This window comes from Sus scrofa, chromosome 8 (genome assembly GCF_054392235.1).
Source record: "Sus scrofa isolate SSC_HxYL_T2T_F1_AM1 chromosome 8, Sscrofa_HxYL_maternal_Yorkshire_Landrace_v2.0, whole genome shotgun sequence".
NCBI classification, from domain to species: Eukaryota; Metazoa; Chordata; class Mammalia; order Artiodactyla; family Suidae; genus Sus; species Sus scrofa.
The window spans coordinates 3,853,703-3,876,773 of record NC_139390.1 but is presented as its reverse complement, the minus strand read 5'-3'; the positions used below and the strand labels follow the sequence as shown (position 1 = coordinate 3,876,773).

Genomic DNA, 23,071 nt, shown 5'->3' with positions numbered 1-23,071 from the left:
GACGTGGATTTGACCCTTGGTTTCGCTCAGTGGGTTAAGGATCTGGCGTTGCTGTGAGCTGTGGTGTGGGTTGCAGATGTGGCTTGGATCTGGTGTTGCTGTGGCTGTGTGGCAGGCCTCAGCTACAGCTCCGATTCCACCCTTATCCTGGGAACTTCCATATACCCTAAAAAGAAAAAAAAAAAAAAAAAAAAAACCCAATTATATGCTGCCTAAAAGAAATTCACTTAAACTATAAAATATGTAGTTAAAACTAAAAGATGGAGAAGATATACTACCATGGAAACACTAGTCAAAATGAAGATAGAGCAGATGTATTAATATCAGAAAAAGCAGACTTCAGAGCAAAGAAAATGACCAGGGATAAGGTGGCATGTTACCTCATGAAGACACCAGGATATGCAACATGTGTGCCCCTAACGACAGAGCCTCAAAATACATGTGCCAAGTCCGACAGATGTGAAACGAGGGGCAGGTTACAACTGGAGTGATGGCACCCCTCTTCGTAAATGAGGGAACTCTTGACAGAATTAGCCAGAACCTAGACGTGACCAGCAGTGATATTCCCAGAACACTCGAGCCTCCAGCAAGAGCACCACACCTCTCCTTTTTACATACGTGCTGTCACCAAGACAAAGCACAACCTCGATGATGAAAGAAACTAAATCGGCAAGGGTTGAAATGACACAGAACACCTCCTTGAACTGCAGTGGAATTGCGCTCAACCAACGCCGGAAAGATTATAAGGACATCTCCCCAAACTTGGAAACTAAAGAGGTAACACGATTCTAGATAAATCTTGGACAACAGGAGAGTCAGGAGGAAAAGGAGAACATATTTTGAACTGAAGTAAAGTTACAGGCTATCAAACTTTGTGGGATACAGTGCTTAGAAGGAAATTTATAGCATTAAATCAGTCACATTAGAAAAGAAAAAGGGTTTTGAATCTAATTGTTCTGCTTTAAGAAACTGTAAAAGGAGCACATAAACCCAAAGCAAGCAAAAGGAAGGAAATAGTATGAGACTAGAAGTCACTGAACTTGAAAACAGAAAAACGTAATAGTTGTGAAACCAAAAGCTGATTCGTTGAAATGACCAACAGGGAGTTCCCCTTGTGGCGCAGCAGAAACGAGTCCGACTAAGAACCATGGGGTTGCGGGTTCAATCCCTGGCCTCACTCAGTGGGTTAAGGATCTGGCGTTGCCATGAGCTGTGATGTAGGTCGCAGACATGGCTTGTATCTGGTGTTGCTGTGGCTGTGGTGTAGACCAGCAGCCTGGAAACCCCCAATTAGACCCCTAGCCTGGAAACCTCCATGTGTTGCGGGTGCGGCCCTAGAAAAGGACAAAAAGACAGGGAAAAAAAGAGAGAGAGAGAAGAAAAAAGAAGTGACCAACAGAATCAAACTCTTAACAAAACGGACTGAAACAGAGGAGAACCAATTATGAAGAAGAAGAATGAAAAAAGAAGACACTACAGATGCTGTAGAAATTAAAAGGATAATAGGAGAATGTTATTAAAAACCCTGCATGTGTAACTCTGATAACCTAGAAGAAATGGTTCTTTTCCTTGAACATCCCAAATCACTAAAACTTATCCAGGATGTAGTAGACAACCCAGATTGTCCTGTAATTAGTAATGAAATAGAAATTGTAGCTAAAAACCTTCCAGAAAAAGAAATCTGCAGGCCCAGAGGCGGTTTCATTGTTCGGTTCTACCAAAAAGTTAAATGACACCATTTTTAGAAGAGAAAGGAATGACTCATTTCATGAGGCTGGTGTTAGCCTGATGCCAAAACCACGAAAGTACAGTACAAAGAAGGCAAACTGGAGACCTGTATTCCCTCACAAAATCCTCAACGCAATAGTAGCAAATTGAACTCAGCTACACACACACACACACACACACACACACACACACACACACACACACACACACACACACACACATTTTTTTTTAAGGGTAGTATACCATGACTATGTGGCATCTATCCCAGGAATCCAAAGCAGGTTTAGTATTTGAGCATCAATCAGTGTACGCCACCATATTAACAAGCTTGGGCAAATCTCGGGGGTATTATCTGACTGTAGGAATCCTGTCTCAAAAGGTTACATCCTGTATGATTTTATTTATACGACATACTTGAGAAGATAACGCTGCCGTGCCCGGCGTGGCTACTAAGGTCTTGGGGATGATGGAACCGTCCTGTGTCTGGATCATGAGGGTCGTGGCTGCAAGACCGTTTGTGTTAATAGCCACAGACGCGCATGCACCAAAAGAGCTAAGTGCGTGTTAAATGAAAACATAAAGCTGACATGAACAAATGACTCAGTCAGTCAGTCGGGGCCCCCCTGTTTTTTAGGGCTTCACCCATCAGCAGGTGGAAGTTCCCAGGTTAGGGGTTAAATAGGGGCTGCAGCTGCCGGCCCAACCACAGCCACAGCCACACCAGATCTAAGCCATGCCTGCGACCTACACCACAGCTAGGGCAACGCCGGATCCTTAACCCACTGAGTGGGGCCACGGATCGAACCAGCATCCTCATGGATACTAGTCAGGTTCCTTACACTGAGCCACAGCGGAAACTCCAGTTAGGGTACTTTTGACCCAGCATTTAGACTTCTAGGAATTTATCTTACAGGTGAATTAGTGTGTAGGTAAATGATGGTTTTCTAAAGGTATCAATTGCAAAATACTGGAAGACTACAAAAAAGATTGATTATAAAAGATTGTGAGCTAGCTAAGTGCCTGGCAGTAGAGAATTGATTAAAGCCCTCTGTAAAATTCAGTGCCTACCTTAAAAAAGCAAGATGAATAACCCTCTATATTAGTGTGCTCTGTGTGCATAAAGATACAAGCATTTGCTTGCGAGTGCAGATCCGGCGTCAGGAAAGGCGCCTATGAACCTGGTAATCATAACGTTGCCTCGGAGGGAGAGACGAGTGAACTGGAGAAAAGGGAGACTTTCACTGTGTACCTTCTGAGTTTTGTTTTGTGTGCAGGTCTATTCCAAAAAAAGTTTTTTAAAAAATGTGCAAAATGATAGAGAAAAAAAAATGTTGAAAAATTTGGGCAAAGGACAAAAAAAAAAAAAAAAAAAAAAAACCCTGAGCCTAAGGGATACCTCAAAGCACAGCTCACAAGTTTCCATGCAGCTGCAAGAGGCACCCTTCAGATTTGACACTGAGCTTCCTAGTGGCTAGAGCAGAGAGGGAAACTACCCAGCAGCTGATGATCCAGAGTAAAGTGGAGTCTCTTTTGGAAGTTTTGGCTTGTTGAGGTGGTTGGCACATCTGTATGCAATCAGGACCTTTTGCTTGAGGGTGAGTCTCTCGGGAGACTGTTTCGTGAAACGTCTAGTCCCTACTCATTTTGGATTTCAGAGAGGCAGCAGGTTAATGACAATTCACATTTCCACATGTTCCCTTTCTGGAAGCGAAAGAAAAGGGGAACAGAGGAGAAAGGCGAGTGGCAGTGCGGTCATTTTAATTTGAACTTTGTTTTCATTCTATGGGTGGCTTGTGTCCTGCTGTTGCTGTGGTTACGGCTCATTTATGCGAGGAGTGTAACCCTCTCACCCCAGTTGCCTGTAGCGATATGAACGGAAAGTCCCGTGCACAGCGCTTCCTCGGGTTTGCTGCTTTTCCCAGCGTGGCAGGGCTGCGCTTCGCCGGCAGCCTGCGGGCAGCATTCAGCGCGCGCCCGCTGTCTTCCTGGCGTGGTCCCCGCAGAGACACAGGACTGCGACAACAGGACATGCACACAGCTTCCCTGGGGCCTCTCACAGCCGCCGGGGCCGGGGTCCCAGGCTCGGGAAAGCAGGGGGCTGGGGAGGAACGCTCGCGGTGGCTCAGAGCACCCTGTCTGGGTCTTCACGCTGTCACGCACAGTCACTCGGGTGACTAGGCCGATGACCTGACGTCGCTACCCTGAACTTGGTCCCCTCCTCTGCAGAGATAACGCGCACCTTGCCTGTGCTCGTGGGGGGTCGGGAGGGGAGGTGTGGGTGTTCTGGGCGCTCGATCCGTGTCCGGTGGGAGCTCAGTAAAGCTCAGAGGTGTCTCTCAGGCTGGTCCCCTTATGGCCACACCTTTAAAGCTTTGCTGCTGCGGTGGCCTGGTTAGTGTATTTAGGAGATTGCTGTTGGCAAAATCAGCCTTGGGTTCCATTTGAAGTGGCTTAAAAATATTTTTTTTTTTTCAAATTCTAAAAATAGTTCATGGAAGCATATCTATGAGATACCCCAGATGGGCGTTCCCATTGCGGCTCAGTGGTTAACGAATCCAACTAGGAACCGTGAGGTTTTAGGTTCAATCCCTGGCCTGGCTCAGTGGGTTAAGGATCCAGCGTTGCCGTGAGCTGCGGTGTAGGTCGCAGGCGCAGCTCAGATCCCGCGTTGCTGTGGCTCTGGCGTAGGCCAGCAGCCACAGCTCTGATTCGACCCCTACCCTGGGAACCTCCATATGCCGCAAGGGAGTGGCCCTAGAAAAGGCAAAAAGACCAAAAAAAAAAAAAAAAAAAAGAGATACCCCAGTGATAGAGGTAGGCAGAGGAAGCCCTCTTCACCCACAGCCTTTCCAGGTGGGAGCCTCTGACAGTTCAGTGCCTGCCCCCGGGCCTTTCTCAGCAGCTTCCGTTGGTTTCTTGCCCTTGCATGTTTGAGGTCCAGCTGTGCAGCGCCTCTGCTTGCACGCCATAGGTACTGGCAACCTGCCTGACCCTGACCTTGAAGATGCTGTGGCCAGGACGATTCAGAGGGGACCACCCATGCTCTGAGTCCAGTTTCTGACTGTAGGCTCAGGCGAGAGCATCTGCAGTTAGGTGGCCCATCGAATAACCTGGCCCGGAAAAGTGTGTTCATGGAAGCAGCTGAATTGGGGCAGCTTCCAAGGAAGACCTGGCCAGGGAGCCTGGGGAGGGGGCCCTCAGGAGCTTTCAAATGCTTCTTCTCCGAGCAATTTAATGTGCCGATAGGAAGATGCTGACGGCCAACGAAAACCGCTTCTTTCGCCTTGACCTAATACCTGATGGAAGACTGAGATTTCCAGGTATTTTATAATCTCGAGTCATGGGCAGATCCGCAGGGGGCCACTTCCTGGGCCTTCTTCAGGACTCAGCAGGCCCAGGCCCGGCTGGCTCCTCGTCGTCGTCGTCGTCGTCGTCGTCTCGTGGGCTGCAGTGCGTGCTGCGGGCCCTCCTGACGACACAGACTCAGCAAGTGCCCGGGCAGGACTTGGAGAGACCTGAGATTTGAGGAGAGTCAGGCTGTTAACTGTACTTTCCTTTAAGTTACTCATGGAAGCTGACCTCACAACACTCCCGAAGCAACATCTTGTCGGCCTGAGTAAGCACTTCGGGTGGAGCCTCCTCTTTGACGCCAGAAACTCCATGGTATCCCTGGATTAACAGGCACGTGTTTTTGTTCCTGGGCCTCATGCCTGTGTCTGAGAGCTCACGGGGCCCTAGGGCCAGGAAGGGAACACAATTCTGGGAAACTGACATCTCAGTTCAGAGGCAGTGCCTCAGGGGAGGTGATGGATGGGGCTCTGGAGCCAGGAGCCTGGGTTTAGACACCCCGCCCCCGCCACTGGCCATCGAGGACTTACAGGTGCTCAGGCGAGTCTTTGTTGCTGTATCTGGGGGAAAACGCGGCAGGGCATGCTGAGTGCTATACCGTTTCCTGTTGCTTCTGCAATCCGCTGCCACAAACTTGGTGGTTTAAAACAATGCAGATTTACTCTCCTGTAGTTTGGGGGTCAGAAGTCTGAAATGAGTCTTCCAGACTAAAATCAGAGTGCTGGCAGAGCTGTCTTCTGAGAGGCTCCAAGAGAGAACCTGTTCTTTCTCTTCCAGTTTCTAAAAGCTGCGGGCATTCCTTGGCTTGGGCTGCCTCACTCCAGTTTCTGCTTCCATCAGAATATTGCCTTCCCCTCCTACAGTCACATCTCCCTCTGCTTTTAAGGACCCTTTTGGTTATATGGGGCCCACCAGATAATCTAGGATAATCTCCCCTGCTCAGGGTCCATAACGTTAATCAGGTCTGCAGCGTCTCCTCTGCTGTATGAGGCACTAGCCCCGGTGCCAGGGACTGAGCCATGGGCGTGTTGGCGGGCCGTCGTTCAGCCTAGCACAGTGCTTATCTCGTGGGGTTGTTAGGGCTGATGAGACTCACCGGGTTAGCTCAGATGCTCACTCTTCCATGGTGTCTTCCAAGAAGTTTTCCCTGGAGTTCTCCTGTGGTGCAAGGGGTTAAGGCTCCTGCGCTGTCACTCTAGCAGCTTGGGTTGTTGCCATGGTGCGGGTTTGATCCTTGGCCCGGGAACTTCCCCACTGCCAGGGGCATGGCCGAAAAAAAAAAGAGAGGAAAAAAGAAAATATCCCTGCTCATTCTGTGGGAAGGAGCCGCCACCGCCACCCATCGGCTGTCCCTCTGTCACAGGACTCTCGGGACTTTCTGCTCAGAACTTTTCTCCATCTTAAATTTTTGCCCACTTGTTTGCTTGTTTATTGCCTGCCTCTCAGCCCTCTTGGAACACACACTGAGGAGACCTGGGAGCAGACCTTGTGTGCTTCTCTGTCGCTTCATCTCCGGGGTCAGAACGGTTTCTGGCTTTAGTGGAGTGTTAACACGTGTGTGTTAAATGGATGAATGACTGTTAAGAATGTCAGAATTTCACAATGTACCACTCTGTAGACTTTCTTCTCATCTCTCTGACGACGTAAGCATTTCCCAGGTCATTAAATATTCGTCTGCGACCTCACTTCTGCTCACTAAAGGCCTTTGTGTAGCTGCGTCATGATTTACCTGACCGTCTCCTAGGTTGGCACTGAAGCGGTCCCTGCAGTCACCTTTTGATTCTGCGACGCCCCGGGGTCTGTAGCAAGGCCGAGTTTGTCCGCCTGTCTGTTAGGCTGCTGCCTCAGACAAACCAGTCAGTTCTACCTCCTGGACCTAAAAGGGTGAAGACAGCCGTGTTGCAGATGAATCGCATAAGCGAATGAATCCAGCGAACTGATGGAGATACAGAAGCTGGGAGGGGCGCTGGTTAACTCAGAAACTTGAGGAAGACTTCTTAACAGGTGAATTAAGACAGAAGTCCAACCTGGAGTTCCTGCTGTGGGGCAGCAGGTTAAAGAATCAGCACTTTCACACAGTGGCTGGGGTTGCTGGTGTGACACGGGTTCCATCCCTGGCCCGGGAACTTCCACATGCTGCAGGCGCTGCCAAGAAAAAAAAAAAAAAAAACGAAATCTAATGCAATAGTGAGATAGATAAAAGGCTCTATTTCCTTCTTATTTTTGCTTTAAGTTATCACATGGTATAATATATAGTTAGAACTTTATAAACGGTAGGTACTCCGTTCTAAAATGTGTGATGGAAACTATTGTTAAAGTGACTTGCAGGTTACAGCCTGCCAGAAGAGCTGAGCAGTGTGTTTGGGGAAGCACATCTTGCTGCCTGTTTAACACATCCTGAACACATCTCTCTCCTGTTCAAAGTCAGCGAGCCTGTGGGTTCAGGTTGGCTGCCCTCCGAAGTATGTGCGGCACTGGGTGTGGGTGGGAGGCGTGGAGAGGCGGAGAGCCCATGCCTCTCTGCGAGAATGGAGCTGGCTCTCTTCCGGTTGCAGGGATTATTTCCAGAAAGTCACCAGTCACTCCTCAGGCTGGGTCAGCTGCTCTGGGGGCTCCTGGAACCTTGAGTTTTTTTTCTGTCCTAGGACTGAGCACCCAGGTAGCGTGGTAGTTGTCTGTTTGCTGGCCTGTGAGCCACTGAGAGCAGGCAGCCTGTTCATCTTGGTTCCTAGGACCAAGCACCTTAAGTGCTTGTTGGCTGGATGGAAAAAGGATGGATCCCACAGATGCTGAGGGTCTTGTCTCTGCTGTGTACTTCGTTGGCCCTCAGTGGTGAAAAGGCTACAGCAAGTCCCCGCCCTCAGAGGTTTCGTAGTCTCTTGAGGGAAATAAATACTAATCAGAGAGTCACGTAATTACAAGTTGTGATTAAGTGCTATGAGAAAACAGAACAGGATGCTAGGAGAGGGATGAACAGGGCCCTGCTGTAGTCTACATGGCAGGGCAGGGAGTGTTTCCGTGGGGACAGGTGTTTAAGTTGATTTGTCACCAGTTTATTCCCCTTGTGAAGACAAATTTCAAACCTACAGAAGCATTCAAGGAGTAATTTTTTTTTTTTTTGTCTTTTTTTTTGTCTTTTCTAGGGCCACACCTGCGGCACATGGAGGTTCCCAGGCTAGGGGTCGAATCGGGTCTGTAGCCGCTGGCCTACACCACAGCCACAGCAACGCCAGATCCCAGCTATGTCTGCAACCTACACCACAGCTCACGGCAATGCCGGATCCTTCACCCGCTGAGCAAGGCCAGGGAATCCAACCCGCAACCTCATGGTTCCTAGTCAGATTCGTTAACCACTGAGCCACGACCGCAACTCCTCAGGGAGTAATTGAATGATGAACAGCCAGATATGCTCCACTTGCATTGAAGAGTTGTTAACATTCTGCCATATTCACTTTGTCATGTCTTTCTAGGACGTTTTAAAAAAAATTTGAAAGTAAGTTGCAGATATCATGATGTCTTACCCATAAATACACCAGCATGCAGCTCTCTACACAATCATGGAGGTGTTATCACACACTTAAGAAAATTATCGTCATCCCATGATAGCATCCGACCATGACCGTGTCCGTAACCAGATCGTGCTCTGCTCTCCCTGGCTGCACCAAACTGTTCTTTGGAATCGGCAGCCAGTCGGGTTTGTGTATGGCCCTCAGTTATTTGTCCCTTTCTTCTCTTAATAGAAAGGTTATTCTACCACCCTCTTGTGACATTTCCCTTTTTAAAAAAAATGACTGTGGATTAAAGATTCATTTGGGCAGTGAGATCCTGCTGTACAGCACTGGGATCTGTATCTAGTCCCTTGTGATGGAGCATGGTGGCGGAGAATGTGAGAAGAATGTGTGTATATATGTGTGTGTGTATGTATGTGCGTGTGTGTTTGTGACTGGATCACTTTGCTGTACAGCAGAAGATTGACAGAACATTGTAAACCAACTATAGTGGAAAAAATAAAAATCTTAAAAAAAAAGGAAGATTCATGCATTGAGATACGCTGAATCAGTCAGATGGTAAAATTGATTCCAAAGGCATTTGAGGAAGTGGGTATTTATAGGCACAAAACCAAAGAAGAATTAGAATAAGAGTGCTAGGTTAAACTTACACAAACTGATGGGGATTAGAAAACAATCTTTTGAGTTATCATTTCTGTTGGACATGAATCCACAAGCTAATATGTCACGTTACAGATTCTGCACTCTAACCGGTATTAGCACAGGTACTTCTAGAGAATGAAATAAACCAAGCAATAAAGTGAAAAGCCACCCCTCCTCCATGCTTTTGTCTTATTTCCACATTTTGAATAATTTTTCCTCAACAGGGCTTTCCGTAATCCTTCCAGCCAGAAACAGTCTCTCCCTTTTTATCCTATTACTTAAAAAAAAAAAAAAGGCTTTATTGAGGTATAATTATCATACTGTAAAATTCACTCATTCTACATGTTCATGATTTTTAATAAACCTGCGCCGTTATGCAACTATCACAATCCAGTTTTAGAATATTTTCATCACACGGAAAAGTTCTCTGGTGCCTGTGGGCAGTGGATCTCTGCTCCTGCCCAGCTCCAGGCAAACCTTAATTTGCTTTCTCTCTAGAGGTTTGTTTTAAGATACATTTCGTATAAATGGAATCGTGCACATTACCTTTTGCCTGGCATCTTTCACTCAGCCCAGTGCTCCTGAGGCTCCCCATGTGGCGTCCATGTGGTCGCGTGTATCAGGGCCCCTCGGTATTGCTGCGTCAGTGCTATTTACCCAGTCCTTCCTTAATGGATCTGGGGATTGTTTTTGGTGTTGGGCTGTTATGTATAATGCTGCTGTGAACATTTGCATGCATGTCTTTTTGTGGATGCATTTTTTATTTCTCTTGGGTCGGTTCCCTGGAGTGTGGTAGGTGTATATGGAACTATATAAGAAGCTGCCAGATTCTTCTCCCAAATGGCTGCGACTACCAATGACTTATGAAAATTCCAGATTCTCCACATATTCGTCATCCCTTGTCATTGTCTGTCTTCTTTATTACAGCTTCGTGGACACTGTAGGCTTCTTCTGAGTGAAGACGTTTCTGGTGTCAAGTTGGTAATGGTGTTACCCAGAAAGTCAGCTGGGCAAAGCCTGGTACTCCTAGTCTGGGAACTGAAGGAGAGTCTGTGTTGTCTTAGACCCAGTTTGTTCAGCCCTTGGCCGTTGGACCCCGGGGCTGACCAGAAATAACTGTGACCTTATGCGGATTTTAAAGACTTAAAACATTGAGGTATAATCTACCAGCAGTGGAATGCTCTCTCCTAAAGTCTGCTGTTCAGTTAGTTTTGTTGATGCTTATCTAGACAATATTTCTGTCGCACCCCCCCCAACAGTCTCTAATGCCCCTTCCCAGCCAAGTCCCTAGAAGCAAGGACTAGTCAAACTTCTCCCTTTATGTGTTTTTGTGTGCACCCTGACGTTTTGCTTGAACCGTTCTTGTGGAAAACATCTGAACCGTAGTCGAGTAAAATTGCTTCTAACCACTACCCAAAGGTTACTAGTGTTACTGTTTTTATATTCCTTCGGGCACGGTACAAGTCTCATTGTTTTTGAAAGCTTGCAAAGCAGAGCTTTGGCGTTCGTTGCTTGGGGTTTCGCTGCTTCCTTTTCGGAAGGTCCGATTTCCAGCGTGGCACTTGTGAGCGGAGGACGCAGCGTAACTTGCTTAGTGTGAGCATCAGGCCGGCGGGTCTGTGACGGCGTGGACATCCCGCGCCTGAACTCTGCGCCCGCCTGCGCGGGCACGTCCTGCGTCCTTAGGGTGCGTGTGACCTTCCCCACCCGGCGGGCCCTGGAGGGACCCCCGCGGGACTCGGGGTCCTCCCCAGCCCCGCCCCCGGCCCGCCCCCGGCGCCCCCGGTCCCTGCGAGCCAGGCCTGACGCGCCGAAACCGAGCCGCGGATCGGCGGCGCCGCATCTGCGCGCGATTGAGCGGCCTGCCGCCTCCGCCCGCCCTCCGGAGCCGCCGCCCGAGGTCCCGCCGCGGAGCCCGGCTCGCTCGCTCGCCCGGGCATGGAGCCGCCGGCCGCGCGCCTCTGAGCCCCGCGGCGTTCATGGTGAGTGGGGCCCGGCCCCGCCCGCGCCCCTCCGGGGGCCTGCCCGCCCGTCACCCGCGCGGAGGCCGCTGCGTGGGTGCGCCCGTGTGCATGTGTGCGTGTTCCATGCATCTGTTCCAGCGAGCTGAAGCGTGCATGTGACCGCGGCGATGCGCCTTCCTCCTCCCTGCCAGTCTTTGTCTGGGATTCCGTGTGGATTTCTCCCAGGATTGAGTGAGAGACTGCAGGAGAGCGAGCCAGCGCGTCCTAATTCTTATCACCCCAAATGGGATTGCAGCCGGTGTTGAGATTGAGGTCAGTCCAGGCCAGTCACCCCTCTTAGAGGCCTGAATGGCATTCATTGTTCGTGGTCCCAGGGAAATCAGGCTATACCCGGTTTGCTCCAGGTCCGAATAAGGTGGTCAGATCGCAGCAGTAACCAGGCTCGTTGAAACCCACACTTCGGCTCTAATACATTTTACTCCCCGTCCACAGACGAACTTTTGTGTCCTAGATGTTTGTAAGAAACATGAGGATTAAAAAGACCTCCTGGGAGTTGCTTTCCCAAAAGCCAGCATTTCCGGTAACTTAGTGCTTTCTGAAAGGACTGGGGGGGGGGGTGGATAAAATAATTGAAGTGTGAGGACCCTTCAGGGGTTGCAAGGGTCCTAATGAGGCCAGCCTCATTGGTCACTAGAACTGTCATTTGGAAGGCTAAGCGTTTGTGAGACCTGTTCAGGCCACTTCCCCCACTAAAATGGCAAAACAAAACAGATCTCATCCCAGATTTTAAAACAATGCCCCTCTCGCCCCAGAAGTTGCTTGTTAACAAATGGCAAAGTGAAACCAGCTGCCGTGTTCTGGGCACTTCATCTAGACTTCACCACAATCTTATTAAGTACCCCTCTTAACAGGAAATACTGTGACAATGCTGTAGTAGTACAGTGACAGTCATTTGGGGGCACCTGCTGTGGCTGTGTGTGTTGGGTTAGTTCATTCTCATTTAATCTTCTCGTTTAGTAGAGGAGGAGACATGCTTGGGGGGGTGGTGAAGGAGCATGCTCAAGGTCACTGCTGCTGGTGATGATCTGGAGGTGATGGTTTGGACCCAGGCCTGCTGCCAACCCCAGTGCTTCCCCTGCAGGGCCCTCAGCCTGGCCTCATGTGGCTGCTGTGCTGTCATTCAGCTTGGTTCGTGTCTTTTAATAGGTACCTTGGGGGAGTTCCTCTTGTGGCTCCCTGGGTTAAGGACCCAGCGTTATCTCTGTGTGGATGTGTGTTCGATCCCTGGCCTCGCTCAGTGGGTTAAGGATTTAGCATTGCCGTAAGCTGCGGCATAGCTTGCAGCTGTGGCTTGGATCTGGGTGGCTGTGGCAATGGCATAGACACAGCTGCAGCTTTGATTTGACCCCTAGCCCCATATGCCACAGGTGTGGCAGTAAAAAGGAAAAAAATAGGTACCACAGGGTGACCTGCCATGCTTGGTAGGGGCGAAGCTGAGCTACAGCTGTGACCTATGCTACAGCGGATCTGAGCCACATTTGTGGCCTGTGTCGCAACTTGTGGCAATGCTGGATCCTTAACCCACTGAGCAAGACCAGGGATCAAACCTGCACCTTCACATAGACAACCCCGGGTCCTTAACCCACTGAGCCACAATGGGATCGCTGCTTGTTTTCTGTTCTTTTTTTTTTTTTTTGGTCTTTTTTGTCTTTGTTGTTGTTGCTATTTCTTGGGCCGCTCCCATGGCATATGGAGGTTCCCAGGCTAGGGGTCCAATCGGAGCTGTAGCCACCGGCCTACGCCAGAGCCACAGCAACGCGGGATCCGAGCCGCGTCTGCAACCTACACCACAGCTCACGGCAACGCCGGATCCTTAACCCACTGAGCAAGGGCAGGGACTGAACCCGCAACCTCATGGTTCCTAGTCGGATTCATTAACCACTGCGCCACAACAGGAACTCTTCTGTTCTTTTTTAACTGGCAGATCATACACTTAATTCAGGAGTCTAAGGCCCCGTCCTTGTCCTTAGCGATGCTCAGATCATGCACGAGATGTCATCCTTGCCGTTGGATGTATCTCACGGGCTCATCACACCTCCCACTCCCTACTTGCTGGCTGTGTACCGAGTCTGGCTCTTCCTTCCTACCTCTCTTTCTTCCTCTCTTTCTCTCGCTCTTGGCTTGTCCCATCAACTCTAGGTAGCTTATTTCTGAGACCATAAAACGTAGAACAGAACAACCTTGGCCCAGCATCATTGCCCACGTAAAGTGCTTGTGCTCACCCACGAATAGGCCTGCCCACCGTGATCTCTTGTGCTGTCAGGATGCCTCTCCCTAGCGGCTTCTCTCCCAGATCTCCCCTGTCCTTTGTCCCCTCAGATGGCACCTTTATGAGACACTTTCTTTTTTCTCTCCAGCCATGGGCACCCTGTGCTTGGGGCTCCCACAGCACGTGGCTTGCTCTCGCCTGGGTGGCATTTTTCATTGTCTGCTCTGGGTTCGTAGCCTCTGCTGGCCTCTTATTGCCCCTAGTAGAGTGAGCCACGGGGTCTGCAGGTCTCCAAAAGTGCCAGGCCCCATGTGGCCCCTTCACAAATAGGTGCTGGCCCCTGCTTCGTGTTGAGGCCTCTTGAGCTGCCCTGGTTTATTGTGTTTTTCCTGAACCTTTGCTCACTGTCAGACCACACGCCACAACTTAGCAGCCCCCCCCCCCAAATTGGGGGCAGTAGATTTTGTTTGCTGCTTTCCTGTGCTATTGGTCTTATCTTCCCAGCAAGATACAAGATAAACTGCTGTGGGCAGGGACTGCATCCTATTCTCAATTAGTGGCTTTTGGCAAACTTTTTTTGGCATGACCCCTACCCCTGCCCCCCCAGGTTGGACAGTTTGGGTTGAAACTCAGTGCTCTCATGAAGGCACAGCTATAACTAGGTATAGAGCTGAAACAAACTGTCCTTACTATGTGCTCTCTTGTTTTTTTTTTTATTGTTTGATTTTTTTAAAAAGAAGATGCTGCCATGACTAGCAGCATTTTTTTAGATTGGTTAACCTAATTTGCCACTAGAACTTTGGGGAACCCTGTTCTGAATTCCCTCCAGGCTTATCCACAGACCCCGAGGCAGTCCCTGAGTGGTGGTCGTGCTGATGAGCTGCAGGGCTTCTGAGGAGCATCCCCGTAAATGGCTGTTACTTGCTTTGAGCCAAGAGACCCCAAAACTTGGTTGCATCAGGACCCTGAGACGTTGGACTGAGGTGGGACTACCTGCCCTTTGCCTGGCCCACAGGAGGGGCTCAGACGTCGTGGGCAGCCGCCGAATGGGAGTCGGGTCGTCTCACGGTCGCAGGAGTCTTTCTTCCCAGTCGCTGCCGTCTCGCAGCTGAGAGAGGAGCAGGGCGGCCGGCCTCGCGTCCCGCCAGGACCCAGGATCTAAGTGTTTTTGCTTCCACAGCCCCAGCTCCCGCCACATCCCATGCCGACCTCAGTGCCGGTAACTCACAGCTGAGAGCGTGACTCGTCCTTGTTCTTGTTCCTAGAGCTGGTTTGTCTGGTGTGGAGGATGAGCTTACGGTTGACCCACGTGTAGGTAGCCCCATGAGAGCCACGTGTGGAGCAGACCCTGGAACAATGTCCAAAGCCCTTTCTATGCTGAGATGCCGTTTCGAATGTGGAAAAGCCTTTCCTTGGGATTTCAAGTGTGGACAGGCCAGGCCTCCTCTTTTTTTTTTTTAAATCACACATTGCTCTATACAATTAAAACATAAGTGTTGGCCCTGCATCTGCACTTAGTTCATATTACAGGTTTGTCTCATAGTCGAAAGCGTCATTTACACTGCAGACCAATGATTAGATCCCTGCTGGGTGGTGAATTCTGGCGAGTGGCAGTCTGCAGAGGGCAGCGGGGCTGCAGAGCCAGGGCGCCTGGCTTCGGGCCCTCTCCTCCCTGGGGGGCTAGCGTGAGCCGGGCGAGCCGCCGTGGTGTGTTCGAAGCCCTCGGACGGTGCTGTCAGCGGTGTTGCGGCTTGTTGTTGGTGGTGGAGCCTCCGAGCTCTAACTGAAGAGCTGGATTTTTAGAAAATCACCGTGTTTTGTGTATTTCGCACCTCCTTTTCACACCTGTGCTGTTTGCAGCCTCTGCAGGGCGCCCTGAGTGGTGTTTGGTCCCAGACCTTTTTTTGTTTGCCTCATTCGGTTTCAGGGCTGAGGAGACCGGGGCGGGGGCGGACAGCGGCCGGGCCAGCCTTCCCGGATGCCCCTCTGCCCCAGGGCTGCGCTGAGTGCCCACCGGGCCCCGGCTCCTCAGGCAGCCCCTCTGCCGGGCGCTCTTTCGCTCTTCCCAGTGCAGAGAAGGGGCTGTGCTGAGCCCGAGGTCGCAGTTGGTTCTTGGTGGATCTGAATTTGCTCACGGGCCTGTCTGGCTCTGGAGGCCGCCCTTACCCGGAGGGGACGCGGCCTCTTCCCTGCAGAGCTGCACACCGTGTGAGTACAGCCACAGGAGAGGCAGGGCCTGCCCAGGGCGGGCAGTCCTGCAGGCCCAGCTCCGTGCTGGCGGTGGCCTCAGGGACCAGGCACCTCGCTGTGAACCTCAGGGGACCTGCCTGTAAAATGAGGTGACCCTTCCGCTGAGCCCGTTGGGGATGAAGTGAGATGCCGTGTGTAGAGCGCAGAGAAGCGAGTGGAAGCGGGCATCTGACTTCGGGGCTTGACGCCTGCAGCCTTGGCGTACGAGTCCCTAGAGCAGGGTCAGCAGAAGAGTGGCGCCGTCCAGGGCACTCATGAGCAGTTGTCGTTAAAGCGCGGGGTGCCCTCTGCACCTTGCTCAGCTCACAGCTGTCGGTGGCTTTTCCCATGAAGTTCGCCGTCTTACACCCGCGGGCCCCCCGGATGCTTCCTGGTGGCCGCTTGGTCCCCTGTTAAGCTGCATGGAGCACCTGCCACGCATAGGTGCTCAGGTGTTTGAATGGATGGAAAAGTGAGTCTGTTTCCTCAGCGCCGGCTGAGTGGAGGGCATCTCGGCACCGAGGGAGCCGCGTGGACCCTTAACCTTGCGCGTGCAGATGCGCAGACACTGCCCCCCGCGTGCTTCTGGGGCACGCCCTTCTCACGCCTGTGGGTTTTGAGGAAATCATTTTTCCATTCAGCTTTTTAGAAGCCTCTGTAGGCTTCTCTGGCTGAGAGCATAGCTGCTTGCCCAGTGCTCCAGTAAGGCCCCTCTTGACCCCCGGTGTGAATAATAGTCATGAAGCAAAATTAAATTCACTCTCCACCCCAGACACTGCTTCCGAGGATGCTGGCATGGGTGTTTCAGTCTTGGGCTAACTTTGCACCTGCTCGCCCCGTCTGCCCGGTTAGGTTGCCTCCTTAGCGGAGCGTCCTGGAGCCTGGTCTGTAATCAGCAAGAAGAACATACTGTTTTGCGGAGGGCTGAGGGTACAACACACAGTTTCAGAGACTGGACGCTTTGGCACAGATTGCTTAGCTCCCTGAACCCTGCTGGCTGGGTGTTTGGAACGTGGGTCACCAGCCGTGACTGAGGTTTTTTGGTTGCCGTTCACGGGACAGATTGGTGACCTGGTAGTGTGGAGGCTGTGCTTGCAAGTCCAGGGCATGGCACGGTGGTTGATGCAGCACCTCGCCGTCACGGCTTCACAGGAAGGTGTTGAAGAATTTCTTTTTCTGTGTTTCTGCTTTAACCCCTTCCTCATTTCAGGAAAGGTTTGAAGGGCTAACAAAAATACGTAAAATGCCATGAGATGAAATCTGGGAGCTCCTGTCGTGGCACAGTGGTTAATGAATCCGACTTAGGAACCATGAGGTTGTGGGTTTGACCCCTGGCCTTGCTCAGTGGGTTAAGAATCCAGCGTTGCCGCAACTGTGGTGTAGGCTGGCAGCTATAGCTCCGATTAGACCCCTAGCCAGGGAACCTCCATATGCCACAGGTGCGGCCCTAGAAGACAGAAAGAAAAACAACAACAAAAAAGGAAATCTGTTAGCAATTTAAGATGGGCATGTTATTTGAGGTGAAGCCTGGGGGTCAGATGAATGCTAGAATTGGCTATCACTCTGGCTCTGAGCTTCCCAGTGGCCACTGCAATAAAGTTAATATTTACAGTGTTCAGATGACAGAAAGCACACCTCTTAGCAAGAGGAAGCATAGGAGACCTGAGATGAGTTTGCGGGCCTTAGAGCCAGGCAGCTGGGATGTTGAGATCCTTAGTGTCGTTCCTCCCCCCACCCCCCCACAGCAGGGCAGCGCACTGCCCTGGTAAGGTGATGACCTGAATTGCAGAGCTGTAGGACGCCTCTCACTGGCAGTTTTTCCTTCTGAAGAGCGGGAGATGCTTTGAGTGCGTCATCCTCCAGACTGTTGTAAAGGACTTCATGGCCGAACGATCTTCTTACTTTCAGAAAGACTGCTTAGTGTCAGCATCGGCCGGGCCTGCAGTTATCCCTGGTTTCTTTGTCCTAGGAATGTGAAGACAAGGCTGGACGACCTAGCAGGCCACCCTCTCCAAAGCAGAATGTGAGGAAGAATCTTGATTTTGAGCCACTTTCCACCACTGCCCTCATCCTGGAAGACAGACCAGCGTGAGTCTGCAGGAGAGCTTGCAGGGCCTTTGCTTTCGGGGATGGGTACATTGGCTCCTCACCTTCTTCATTAGAAAAGCACCAGGTGGGGGTGGGGGGAGAATTAGCACGTCACTTGCTCAACGTGTGGGGCCCTCTTCATCCCCTTCCTACCGTTTAGTCTACGAGAGTAAGGGACTGATTCGAAAACCTTTGCTTTCGGGTAGAAGTTTGGACCAGGATTTTCCATACAGGTGATTGTTCATTTTGATTTCATATTTACAGATACTGCAGAGCTGTTATTAATTACAGCCTGGCTGGTCACTGTAAGAAGTTCCAGGGAGTGTTCTTTAAAGTGGGGAGTTGGAAAAAAATAAATAAATAAGGAGTTCCCGTCGTGGTTCAGTGGTTAACGAATCCGACTAGGAACCATGAGGTTGTGGTTTGATCCCTGGTCTCACTCAGTGGGTTAAGTATCCAGTGTTGCCGTCAGCTGTGGTGTAGGTTGCAGACGCAGTTCAGATCCTGCGTTGCTGTGGCTCTGGCTGTGGTGTAGGCTGGTGGCTACAGCTCCAATTAGACCCCTAGCCTGGAAACCGCCATATGCTGCGGGTGCAGCTCTAGAAAAGACAATCAATCAGTCAATCAATCAATAAATAAAAAGTAGGAGGTTTGGACGTAGCCCAGTGTTGTGGGTCGCTTCCTGGACTAGCCTGCTGCTTTTTGGGATCTGCAGTAAATGGGCTGGGTGATCCTACAAGGCCCTGTCCCCTCGTTTCCAGCCATCTGATGAGCAGGTGGGTTTTGATGACTGGCTTGCAGATCGTGTTTGGAAACCTTAAAAGGCTTGCCCCATAGTACCAGGCCGTAGCTTACCTCTATTTAAGTGTTGGGTTTCCATAGGACACATTGTATTTGTTTTTTTCCCCCCATTTTTGGCTTCCCTGCGGCCATCTTGACCTAATCCTCAGCTGTAGCAATGCCAGATCCTTAACCCACTGTGCCTGGCCAGGGATTGAACCTGTGTCCCAGCGCTCACAAGATGCTGCTGATTCTTTTGTACCACAGCAGGAGCTCCAGGACATTGTATTTGAGTAGAAGGAGTCCACAGCTTTAAAAAAGAAAGATTGTAAAACATTAGGCTAGAATCCCTAAGGTCCCTGCCATCCTGACATTTAAAACTGGTGAACGCTGAAGAAGATAGGTTTTCTGATGTTAATTTTTGGTCCTTGGAAACCGTGGATGTGTGGGGAGATGGGGAGAGAAACCCCGAGATGGAGGACTGTCAAGGTCGGCAGAGACTGTGGTGAAGCCACCACACCGGAGGGCCAGGCTGTGTGCTGCCCTCTGAACGGGGAGCTGTGGGGGGGGGGGTCGTGCCCTGTTCTCCTGCAGGAAAGGCAGGCAGGCCTCAGCTCGCCCAGGCAACGAGGGTGACACTGAGGAGCGCAGCCAGACGGTGCCGCCTCCCAGTTGTCAGAGCCCAGAAAATTCACCGGCTCTTTTCTGAAAGAGAAATTGCATTTTGCTTTTTTGAAACAGGATTCGAAGTTGCACACCAAATTTAGATGTTTAGAACTGTTGTATACATCTGTCTGCATATATATAAAACACAGATGAACCACAAGCTCGTATGAAATTTGCACACTTAAAAAACTAGGAGCTCTCGTCATGGCTCAGTGGTAATGAACCTGACTAGTATCCATAAGGACACAGGTTCAATCTCTGACCTCGCTCAGTAGGTTAAGGATCCGGTGTTGCCGTGAGCTGTGGCATAGTGTGGGTTGCAGATGCAACTCGGATCTGGCATGGCTGTGGCTGTGGCATAGGCCAGCAGCTACAGCTCCAATTGACCCTTAGCCTGAGAACTTCCATGTGCTGTAGGTATGGCCCTAAAAAGACAAAAAAAGAAAAAAAAGAAAAAAACCTGGCCAGGGAATATATTGTCTATGCCATTAAGATACCCTCCTTCTCAGGTACCTGGTGGCAGTTACCAGTGCATTGTGGTCAGATTAAAGCGTCTGGAGAGTAGGGTGAAAAAGCACCAGAGGGTTAGGTGTTGACCTCTGTTGGAATTATGAGTCATTACTCTTTTCTTCTGCTTATTTTTACACTTCAAAAAATTTTAAATGATCCTATTTTACTTTTATAAAAAGTATTTCTAGTTTATGGAAGAGCTGTGTCTTTATTATCTAACACGTGTGGTTTTGGTCTTTGAGCTTTTCATTTTTTTAGTAAACAGTGCTTTAAGTTTCTCTTACTTAATATTTATAACAGTGAAAAATCATTTATTTTCTATCAAGAAACCTCCCAGCGAAGCCAGCTGAAGAAGCTCAGAAACACAGGCAACAGTATGAAGAAATGGTGGTTCAAGCCAAAAAACGAGGTAATGGAATTCACATGTGTTTGGTTATGTAAGGTAGAACCAGATTTTGTGTCTTTCTGGATATTTTCTTCCTACCTTTTGGAGGTCTAGAACCTGAACGTGGGTGAATGCTTTAGTATTTTGAAATTTATGATTTTCTATCAACAATGCATATTTCTACGAACTCCTCATTCCCCGTAACTTTATTCATGATAATAACACTTGGAATTTACACAAAGGAAGAGACTAGGATAAAAGTGCCGGACTGGAGAAAGCTCTCACCAGTGGTGACAGAAAGGCAAATCTCTTTCCTCTCTGGGCTAAGCTTTCTTTATTTACCGGAATATGTGATGGGATTTGATAAAGTGCCTTGTGGCACCTAAGAACCCTATGATTTTTGGATGTTTAAAAAGTATATATAGGAGTTCCTGTTGTGGCACAGCGGAAGTGAATCTGACTGGGAACCAGGAGGTTGTGGGTTTGATCCCTGGCCTCACTCAGTTGGTTAAGGATCTGGCATTGCTGTGAGCTGTGGTGTAGGTCAGCAGTAACAGCTCCAATTCGACCCCTAGCCTGGGAACCTCCACATGCTGCAGGTGTGGCCCTAAAAAAAAAAAAAAATGATAAAAGCAAAGAAAATAATAATAATAAAATTAAAAGTATATATAATAAAGAGAGTTCCCAGTTAGCTCATTGGGTTAAGGATCTGGCGTTGTCACTGCTGTGGCTCAGGTCGCTGCTGTGGTCCAAGTTTGATCCCTAGCCTGGAAATTTCTGCATGCCACGGTGTGGCCCAAAAACTTTTTAACAATTAAAAAAGAAAAAGAATATATAATAAAATGTGTTCTGTCCATACAATGAGTATTGGTCAGCCTTGAAAAGGAAGGAAATGCTGACACGTGCTACAACGTGAAGCTCGATGTCATTTTTCTAAGTGAAGTAAGCCAGAAACAAAAGGACAAATACTGTATGATTCCACTTAGGTGAGGCCCCCAGAATAGTCAGATTCATAGAGACAGAAGGTCGGCTGGTGGGTGGTTGCCAGGGGGCGGGGGGAATGGCTGGGGTAGTGTTTGATGGGGCTGGAGTTTCATTTCGAGAAGATGAGAAGATTCTGGGGATGGGTGGTGGTGATGGTTGCATAACAGTGTGAATATACCTCATGCCACTGAGTGTACGCTTACAGTGTTTAAAATGAAGTTGGTATTTTGTATGTTTTACCACAAAAAATTCAGGAAAATGACAATGCATGGGGAGTTCCCGTCATGGCTCAGCAGATGACAAACCCGACTAGTATTCACAAAGATGCGGGCTTGATCCCTGGCCTCTCTCAGTGGGTTAAGGATCTGGCATTGCTGTGGGCTGCAGTGTAGGTCGCAAGATGTGGCTCAGATCCTGAGTTGCTGTGGCTCTGGTGTAGGTTGGCAGCTGCAGCTCCGATTAGACCCCTAGCCTGGGCACTTCCATATGCCACAGGTGTGGCCCTTAAGAAAAAGAAAAGAAAATGCATGGCACTTCTCAGAGTTGCTGTTACATGCTAAGATTTATTTATTTATTTATTTATTTATTTATTTATTTATTTATGGCTTTTTAGGGCCACACCCATGGCATATGGAGGTGCCCAGACTAGGGGCTGAATCAGAGCTGTAGCCATCAGCCTAGACCACAGCTCACGGCAACTTCAGATCCTTAACCCCTGAGCAAGGCCAGGGATTGAACCCACGTCCTCGTGGATATTAGTCATATTCGTAGCCCACTGAGCCACAGCGGGAACTCCCTTTCTGTACCTGTGTTGTATGGTACGCATGTGTTCCAGAAAGCGTACTGAGAGATGATGGGGCCTCAGCTCTAAACTCCCTTGGGTGTGAAATGAGTCTTGGGAGGTCGGGTGTCACTGCCCTGCCTCAGGGCCGTATTTCTCATTTCTGCAGCACGACTCTGACAGAAGTCGCCTTGTGTGAAATTGCTAGGTAATTAAGTTAATAGATGTTTTCTCGTTATTTTTAATTGTGATTTCTAGAGCTGAAAGAAGCCCAGAGGAGGAAAAAACAGCTGGAAGAAAGATGCAAATTAGAAGAAAGTATTGGAAATGCGGTCCTTACTTGGAACAATGAGATTCTGCCCAACTGGGAGACCATGTAAGCTGTCACACAGGGGCGCTCCAGGCTGTAAATCCCTTCTCTGTGGAATCTGCAGGCGGCTGCTGTAATCAGTTGTAGCTCATCTCACAGCCTCTGATGAAGTGACCTCCTGAGTTAAAGGCGCACAGAGCCTCCTTCCCCGCCCTTGGTCCAGCCCTGCTGCTCCTCCCCTGGACGCTGGGACAGCTCCTCTCCCAGCCCTCGTGTCCATCTGTCTCCTCAGTTCTAAAGCACGAACTGGTGTCACTTCCATGCTTAAAATTTCGGTAACTTCCTGTGACTCACAGTGTAAAAGTTGAATTCCTTGGCCTAACCGACAGGTGCTGTGAGATGCCTCTGTCGCTTCACCTTTCACCTCTCCTTTGGACAGGGCCCTTTCCTTAGGGAGCCTCAAGGCCTTTGCATGTTCCATTCCCTCTGCTTTTTTTTTTTTTTTTTTGCTTTTTTAGGGCCGCACCCACAGCATATGGAGGTTCCCAGCTAGGGGTCTAATTGGAGCTACAGCTGCCGGCCTACACCACAGCCACAGCAATGCTGGATCCTTAACCCACTGAGCGAGGCCAGGGATTGAACCTGAAACCTCTTGGGTCCTAGTCGGATTCATTTCCGCTGCGCCAGAACAGGAACTCCGCCTTTGTGACCTCCTGAGTTAAAGGCGCACAGAGCCTCCTTCCCCGCCCTCGGTCCAGCCCTGCTGCTCCTCCCCTGGACGCTGGGACAGCCCCTCTCCCACCCCTCGTGCCCAGAATATCGAGGAAGCTTATTTTATTTTTTTAATGTCTTTGTTAAAGTATAGTTGTTTACACTGT

General features: G+C 49.8%; 1 protein-coding gene across 48 annotated transcripts in view; it reads left to right on the top strand.

The window, feature by feature from the left end:
- TBC1D14 (TBC1 domain family member 14) overlaps positions 1-23,071 on the top strand; it is a 96,363-nt gene that overhangs the window by 44,292 nt on the left and 29,000 nt on the right. For 32 of the 48 annotated variants that reach the window (XR_014812109.1, XR_014812108.1, XR_014812107.1 and 29 more), the window contains 3 exons: positions 17,659-17,777; positions 20,060-20,142; positions 22,142-22,259. Coding sequence is in view for 39 of the 48 variants with exons in the window: in XM_084971522.1 (XP_084827648.1) it covers positions 17,659-17,777; positions 20,060-20,142; positions 22,142-22,259 (320 nt within the window). In the remaining 9 variants the exon portion in view is untranslated. Of the gene's footprint in view, positions 1-11,111; positions 11,504-14,289; positions 14,680-17,597; positions 17,778-20,059; positions 20,143-22,141; positions 22,260-23,071 lie in introns of those variants that run through there. The other 16 variants (XM_084971519.1, XM_084971540.1, XM_084971536.1 and 13 more) reach the window with 5 other exon arrangements.